Source organism: Centroberyx gerrardi, chromosome 23 (assembly GCF_048128805.1).
Source record: "Centroberyx gerrardi isolate f3 chromosome 23, fCenGer3.hap1.cur.20231027, whole genome shotgun sequence".
NCBI lineage: Eukaryota > Metazoa > Chordata > Actinopteri > Beryciformes > Berycidae > Centroberyx > Centroberyx gerrardi.
The window spans coordinates 22,698,518-22,707,242 of NC_136019.1; the positions used below are offsets into that span (position 1 = coordinate 22,698,518).

The 8,725-nt window shown below is 38.7% G+C and overlaps 1 protein-coding gene across 1 annotated transcript; it reads right to left on the reverse strand.

Moving 5' to 3' along the window:
• Window positions 1-595: 595 nt before the first annotated feature.
• LOC139930809 (BPTF-associated chromatin complex component 1-like) lies at window positions 596-8,324 on the reverse strand. The gene is made up of 5 exons (XM_071924098.2): window positions 8,025-8,324; window positions 6,999-7,093; window positions 6,048-6,274; window positions 3,498-3,605; window positions 596-2,049 (listed from the first exon to the last, which is right to left on the reverse strand). The coding sequence occupies exons 1-5, from the start codon at window positions 8,043-8,045 to the stop codon at window positions 1,985-1,987; spliced, it is 516 nt and encodes a 171-aa protein (XP_071780199.1). The 5' UTR covers window positions 8,046-8,324; the 3' UTR covers window positions 596-1,984.
• Window positions 8,325-8,725: the final 401 nt, after the last annotated feature.

Below are 8,725 nucleotides of genomic sequence, written 5' to 3' on the forward strand. Positions count from 1 at the left end.
CAAGACTGTTTTTCTGTAGCTGTGATCAGGGAGGAACCTCCATCATATCAGAGGTGGACGACACTGCCTGGCTAATATCTGATTCTTAATTAAAGCCCAATATTGGCAAACAAATACATCAATCTAGCCCTTTTACACATTCCAGACATGATCATACTAAAGCCTATAAAAATGTAAGATAAAGAAGGGAATAAGAATCAGGTGTACTTTGTTCTCAACAATCATGTAATATATTGAAAATATGGGGTTTTTGTACTGTTATAATATGTGTTGATATAATTGGGTAATTATTTTTTAACCATTAATTCTGTTCTCCACCATTATCCATAACATCCCTATATCTAAGTAAACAATACTCATTCACTTTAATATTATTAAATGTTTGTAAATGTAAATGCACCATGTTATGTTTTTATAGCCTAATGATCATATGCTGAAAATAATCTGCACACATTCATCACTAGCCTTTTATGTGTTGCTATTCATATTTTAAGATAGCAGCGGAATGAAAAGTAGTGGTTGTTTTGGACAGTCTTCAGCAGCAGAACAAAGTTTAAAGAGTACTGGACCACACGAAAAAGACTAAATGTTTAGTAAAATCTAAAAGTCCACTTTATTAAACAGCATTCAGCATATTAACAACAATTCCACAGTCACTCCCCCTTAAAGAGCAAGGTCTCTACTAAACTACAATGGTCTGGTTTATCATGGAGTTGTACACCTTTAAAGGAACCAGAGCAAACAGTATTTTTAATCTTATAAAGAGAGAAGGAACAAATTACTTGACTGGCCTCATAATTATATAATGCACTGGTAAGTCCGGTGTGAATATGGGTTATTACTTTAAGATCTCTTGAAACTGTTGTAGAAAAAAAAAACTGTTCAGGAGGCCATCAGATGGATGGAAATGTAAGATAAGAACCAAAAGAGATAAAGAGAGACATTTTGGCAGGAGAAACATCTACCATCTTAAATTTGACTCCTGTTTCACACACATGAATTCATGGCATGATATACAGGTAGCCAAGTACCAAAGTTAACATTTTCAAATGCTATTTATGAACATTATTTGACTTCATGTGAAGTGTCCTTAATAACCATTATTATTTTCATGGTTAACCCTAAATGTACAAAGGCTTGTGACTTGAACAACATACTTGCATGATATATCCTTATTAGATGGTTATTTGGTTGCACCATACCACTGTGATGGGTAAGAGTCAACTGTGGCTCTCAAACACAGATTATTACAACTCTTCAAAACTGTATGACAATTTTTTTTTTAAAATGACCTTTTTCCTTTCTTGTAACCTCCAATAGACTTTTGCTGGCAAGATCAGAGGAAGGAAGGAATTTAGACAATTCACTTACAAAACATAAATCATCACTCATACTCTCTCTGCAATGCGTATGCTAAATTGTAATTGTCCTGCTCTCGTGTTATGTTGGGCTACACTGAGACTCATGTTAACATCTGACAGTACAATGAATTTGCAAAATGTGGCAAGGGGTTGAATTAAACAAAACAAAAAAATACTATTAAATAGTACTATTTACATAATGAAGACAAACATCTGCTTTCTCATATTAAAGAGCTTTCTCTATGCAACATAAATGCGTCTGGATGAGGAAGCAGGAAGGCAGAACAGGAGTGTTTTATCTTCTAGATGCAGACGTAAGACCTCCAGACGTTTCTCTTCTTCATTGTGTTTGCTTTCTGGCTTTTCTTTAAATACACAGGAAGAACGAATCTTAGAGCAGCTTCATGGCTGACTAAAATCAGTCCTCTAAGATTTCCTGGATTTTTCAGAAAGCAAAAGTCAACGAGGCAGACATTCAAGTAAAGGGAAATAAAGAAGAAAGAAAGAATAAAGTTGAAAAAAGTCTAAATTTTTTGATGATCCGAATGAAACCCAGGTAGACCCGACACAACAGCAGCGGCGCAGGACGCCCCCGAGAACAAAGAGCCAGAGGAGGTGAAAGGTCAACGGGAGAGGAGAGGAAGGTCACTGGGATTCATGATGAGACTGGAATCTAGGTTCAGGTTATCTGTGGAGACAGAAAAAAAAAACATCTTTAAAGCTGTGACTATAGAGTTCTGGTGAGAAGAATCTTCACACTCATCTATCACTAGTAATCATTTGCAAATACTTCAAGCTGAACTAGTTTGGCTACCTAACATTTGAATTATGCTGCAGCAGTTGGGAGAAATTTGATTGACATTTTCTGCTTTTTTTGGAGCTGTAAAAAGATTTCCCTGTTAACTTCAATAGTTTGTTAAAAGACTGAGATGGAACACGGCTAACATTCTGTGTTTGGTTTTCCTGCAAACGTCAATAGACTTTCCATTGACATGGGGGTGAGTAGATAATGGCTGAATTTGCATTTTGGGGTGAACTTTTCCTTTAAACTATATCATAAACCTTTTGATTTACATCAATTTCATCATTATCTTTTTCGGGGGTGACCACTTCCTTCTTAAAACCAGGCAGAGCAGCTTTAAATACTGGTAGAAAACAGTTATTGACCAATCAAATTGCTCATCTTAAATACATATATTTATATATTTATTTTAATCTAGGCCAAGTCACAAGTGAATTTTCTATGTATATCGCCAGTGTTTTCACAATGAGCACTAACAACATTTTGTTTGGGTAATTAGTGCCAAGTGTATTTTGAGGATAGTGTTGATCCTAATGCGAGTGGCCATTGCACCTGTAAGGAGATTTCATTTTAAATTGTGCTTACATTCAGCATTCATAATTTTTTATCACTTTGATTTTTTCCTTTGGTATAAAGAACAGTCAGGGGTGATTTGAAACATTCTTATGGTCAAACTCACTCAATGGATGTATTCTTTGTAGGCGTCATCATTGATCAATGTATGATACATGATTTATGTCATATATGTTATGAATGTTAACATATAAGCAATAATAGATTGTACATCAATATGTTAATTGTGAACAAAATTAAGTCCTTGCACGTCATGAATCCTACATTGTTTTTACGTTAAAACTTTTCTCAAGAATAAAAGTAAGAATAATTTAAGGTTTTGTGAATGAGGCCTAATTTGTGTCAGCAGATTTCAACCCAGTTTAACACTTGTAGAGACAAAATGTAAGGATTTTTTGTGAGGAATTGTCTCAGTTCCCTACAGTCAGCGAATATTGCAAACAAAAATACTTGATTTTGCAGTGGGTTTTCTCAAAAACTGCAAAGCAAATTGCAGTGTTTTTTGCCGTAAAATTTTTGCTCATCCTTTTTATTTTATTTTTAGAAAACACATGGGCTTAAGTTACAACAAAGTAAAATACTGTGCTTGGATTTCAGTCTTCGTAACCTTCAACTCAACATCAGCACCCCAAGGTAAAAGCGTTACCAATCTTCCTGTTGCACGACAGTAAGTTGATCAACGTGTATGCCAAAAAGTCACTTTTCTTTCACATATTGTCTATTTCAGTTATTCTGTATGTGTTCATGAATTAAAGCTTCACCTTGATCAAAGTTGTTGAGTTTTTTGGAGTTGGAACCCTCACCGAGTCCCTCAATGTCCACCAGATCACTGTTGACATCCGAGTCATTCAGAGCACTGAGTGTCACATCTACACACACACACACACACACACACACACAAAAGAAGAGCAAAATTAGTTGTAGCATTAGTGGACAATGTGAAAAAAGTACATTAATAAGCATCAGCTTTAAAGCTGCAATAAGCGATTTTCCGACCACTAGAGGGTGACAGAAACCACAACACATTTGTAAATAAAGCACAGCAGAACTACTGGACTACAGAGAACCCCAAGGACAAACCATGCATAAAGGCTAATAGCTAAGCTAACTATACCTACGGAGAAGTGTCGCCAGTTACCAGTCTCGCTTAGCCAGATTTTTTCCCGCTGAAGGTTACATGTCCCACAAGAGGTAGGTAACAAGTTTACTCGCTCACTTCATTGATTCCGCCATTACGAGAATTTTTTTCAGGAATGGGAGTGCCGCTTTTAAACAGCGAGGGAGGAGCAAAGCTAGTTTTTAAAAAATGAAAAGCTACTGAATGGGTCAGGAGGAGATTCGAGAAGGTCTGGATTTTGACAACAAGCTTTAGAAAAGAGGTGAAAACAGCAGCACAGCTGGCCCCGCGTGTGTGGATTTGATTTATATCATTGTGTCAAGGAAATCTCCACATAGCACATGTTAATTTCAGGATTGGTTATAGGGTCTGAAATCGCTTATTGCAGGTCAGGTTTAATAATGTCCAAATATACCAGGCTAGAAAAATAGAGATAATGATGATTCAGTGATGTCATAAGTAAAAGTGAATATTCTGTATGTAGATTTGTTTCCAAACTGATGTCACTGTGACACAGTAAGCTGTCCTGTATTTAGCGCTAGTCTCTATTCTAAAACAGAGTTGTAGCTTGAGAAGAGTCAGCTCAGTTAACCTGAACAACCTGTTAGCTAGCTAACTAGCCAGCAGGCTAATTTCTGTTTCTAATTGAGTTCCTAAATGCGCAATTTAGTTGTCTAAACAAGTTAATTTCTGTGCTGTTTTTGACTGGGAACTTATCATTTCATCACTGATATATCCAACTGATTTTGTGTTTAGATAATGCCAGCTTGTTAGCTAGCTAACCATAGTATCTGGTCAGCTAACCATCACTGTCTTGTTAACACATCTGATTTGCACACTAGCCAACGTATCTAGTAGAAGCTAGGGTTAAAGGTAATTTTTGCTTCTGCATCTAAGTACCGCTTAGCATAGCAGCATAAATTACCCTTTAGTAGTAGCTGCATGTATACGATTCCCAACCCAGTTCAGCTGAAACCACATCCCCATTGTGTGACGAAGATTTCACTCGGCCTAGAAATCCTATAAACGGATCTAACACATCCACCTTATCAGAATATTCTCTTTTACTTATAAGTTACTGAATGGATCTACAGCCACAGCACAACAATCTTTTTCAGGCATCTCTCTTTTTCTAGCCTGGTTGTATTATATTTAGACATTACGTAGTGCTAATTCTTCAATGGACTTCCAGCTATCGTTGATGGGAGTTTTCATTCCACTCAATCACTACACCAGCTGATTTCACTGATTAGTTCCCCTCTCTCTGGTTGAAATTGTGCTAATCGGTAAAATCAGCTGGTGTAGTGTTTGGTTCGCATGAAAATCTGCAGACTCTTGGCCCTTCATGGACCATGGTTGCCTATCCATGACTTATTCCACCCTCTGATCTTCTTACACTGTCATATATCATTAGTTTGTGATGTTCAATTCAGTCCAGGAATTATTTCCTACATTTCCCCAAATGCTTTTCAACAATCCCTAGAGAACATCCCTGAACTTACTGCATCCAGCTGTTGGTGTAGGTGGTGAGAGCAGTAGCGATAGTGATAGTAAGAACAGAGCAAGTTTTTCCAGTTGGGAAAAATGAGAGTCATGCCCCTTAAGCGCAAAATATTTTGTGGCTGCTTTGCATTCTAGTCTATTGAGGCTACTGTTGGTGGAGAAATTGGTATGTCTTCCTCTTCTATGATGAACTTATTCCCGTATTGTTGAATTGTTGAACAGTAAAACAACAGTGGCTCTAGAAAGAAGCCCTTGCTCTTTGATTCTGAGGGACTGACACCAAAACCTGATGTTTACCGTTCGCTGAATCATTTTCTGCTATCCAACCCCATTGTAGCTGTGCTGATGTCATCTACGTTTGGCCAATTATCCACACAAATAGGAAAAATACACCACCAAACAACAAAATGGACCCAGAAATGCAAGGTACATTGCCAATAGCTCAGTTACAGTGTTTTAGGGTGGATTTTCCCTTTAAGATGGCTGCCATAGGATGTTTTGCTTGGTGGTGCACCATACAAAGGCATCATTTGACAGTACATTCTGGGCAGCTGGCAGTACATAACAACTTTTAGTCTCATGCAATGTCCATGCATGAAACAATGTTCATGTATGTTTTATGTTGTACTCAAGAGATGACCATGATGCACTGGGAAGTGCATGCTGGATCCCTTCAGTTTGTGTGACTCACCTGCAGTCTTCTGTTTCTTCATGGGGGGCTGACCAGACGGGGGGCCCTGGAGCCCCGTTGCCACGACAACCTGAGCTGTTGGCACGGAGATGATGGTTGGGGTGCCCTGGGTTGCCATGGCAATGGCAGCGGTGGCCTTCTTGACGACCTTCTTGGGCCCGTCAGAGGAGATGGGCAGACCACTGTCCTCATACAACTTCCTCTTCACTGTGCTCTTTATCTGACCACTGGAGGAAAGACAGAGATGAGATCTAAACTGACTTTTCAAAGCATTTACACCTGGTTAATAGGAGGTGACACGTTATGAGGCAATGAAGATGAGCAATTACGGGTGCGACAGTGATGGACAACATTGGCAAAATCAATGTGGATAACAGAGTAAGGGCCAAACGCATCATGAAAAAATAATGTTGATAATAGTTGTTGACATAATCAGCCTTACAATGTTATCAGTTGTAGACAAAGTGATAGTGGAGGTGACATGGGATAAGTTTCCATGTAGAGATGTCAAACTGGAGAAAATGTCAAAGGTTAAAATAACTAGGCTCTGATCCACCTCACCACCTAGGAGAGAAGCAGGAAAAAAGCTAACCATTCTCTCTTGTATAGAGAGAACTCAGGCCAAACTCCATTAAAACATGTGGCAATTTAATGTGGTATTGGTTATCGACAAAGGTATATACCTCCTAAAATGACTCGAGACCTTTTCTGAGCAGCACTTTTATCAATACAATTTCAATTTTAGTGGAGGTTGGCCTGTTATTCCCACAATCTTCTTCCACCAAAATACACCATGGTGGGCAGTAGCAAGCAGTTTAAACCAATTCTAACTATCTACACTTGGATTTTGGAGGTCACTTTCCCCTAATCCTCCAAAAAAATGTCTACGCCTGCTCTCATTCAAATGAATACTGAGCATCACCACCATTAGTTTGTATGTGTGTGTGTTACCCTGCAGGACTGGAGTCAGCGACAGGGTGGAGCTGCATGGTGAGCTCTCCTAGTTTGGTGAAGGCTGCTCCTGCTGCAGAGAAGATCTCCCCAACCTGAAGAATAAACACAGACAACTATATTAAATCAACTAATTTACTATAGGCACCCCGGGCTTCACTGGTCCCATCTGGTGTGGCAATATATATTGAGACTGCCATTATTTATTGGTACAGTGATAAAACATAGGAATGAAGTGATAAAATACAGGAATAGAAAACAAGAGAGAAAATGTAAATGAGATGAAAATAACACTTGAAACTGAAATAGCACTCATGGGGAAAATTAAGTTATAGGGGAAGTGAGAGTGTTAGTAGTTGAGTGGGAGGGCCTGTGTGTGTGTGTGTGTGTGTGTGTGTGTGTTAAAAGAAACAAAAGAGATGAGATAGAAGAGAAAATGTGTGAGATACTAAGGCAAAAATTTAAGTGGTTTAATTCCTTGAGATGTAGGTTGATGCCATTATACAGGTTACTGCCTTTCAAACAGTCAATCTATTCATCATCTACTATAATGATGCAAAAGTCCATGACTTTTCCACAACTTATCATAACTAAGTCAGAGCGCTTCCATGACCTAAAACTATTCTTCCTTCCTGGTTTGTTAATGTTGTTTTTCAGTCTGGTTTCCACTCCAGTTGGACTGAAAACATTTCTCGAATGCAATGAATATGTGACACAAATTGGGGAAAATGCGTGCTGCTGCTTCCTGTAAACTGACCCATTTGAAAATTCCCTGGCATTAGCTGACTTCTCCAGAAAATCCAACAAATTCCCTGACTTTCCCGAATACACCTCTAAAAACTTTATTTATATATAACAAAATATTCCAGGCTTTCAGAGACCAGCAGTGGGAACCGTTTTGGAGGGGCTTTTATTTTGGTGCCTAATGCAATTGTGTAGAAGGGATAATGTGCTATTCAAACTGGATTATAGAAACTCTACAGTGACAACCAACATCCCAGTGATTCATGTCCTAAAATGACTTACTTTAGTGGAGGCTGAGGTCATTCTGCTGAACTCGATAGAACTGAATGATGCCTCGAACAGGACTGAACCACAGCTAAGGCGCTAACTAGCTAGCTAGCTTAGCATGCGCCGTTCCTCCTGATGCAGCAGGTAGCAGCTAAATGTTCTGCTGTTCCTCCACTATCAGTGCTGATGCCTGGAAAAATCCAACATTTCAGCAGTCCGGTGCATGGCTACAACCTGTCCTGGCTTTTCGTTTAATTACATTACAGCTGCAGCTTCCCTCCAGGTTCAGACACAAAATACAACGGACTGGCTGATGCTGCCTTCTCTGTCTCCTCGTAAATTCCCATTTCCAAGTACATTACTACGACTTGCCGTGCACTCAAGTGCTTTTGACTGGCAACAATAACAAAATGGGAAGTGAAATGTATTTTTGTGTCTGTCGTTTTATTATAGAAATCAAGCAGCACAGAAATATTTTGTGCTGCAGCAGACTGAAGAGAAGATACGCATCTGGCGTGTAACTGATGTTATAATTTGTTTTGTTCGCCAAAAGTTATTCATGTGGGGAAGTGTGTAAAGTTGTTGGATATTTTGATGACAATAATTTATTTAACAAAACACCATAACTTTCATGCTCTCTGTCCCCTTAACGTCACATCTCGGCAACCCAGACTTTCCCGATGTTATATCATCATACCATCATAATGTTTCCAACT

Coding starts and splice junctions, on each gene's coding strand:
- LOC139930809 (XM_071924098.2), bottom strand. CDS start 8,045: ATGACCTCAGCCTCCACTAAA. Junction 6,275..6,998: donor GCTGACTCCAGTCCTGCAGG/GTAACACACACA, acceptor TCTTTCCTCCAG/TGGTCAGATAAAGAGCACAG. Junction 2,050..3,497: donor ACTCAACAACTTTGATCAAG/GTGAAGCTTTAA, acceptor CTGTCTCCACAG/ATAACCTGAACCTAGATTCC.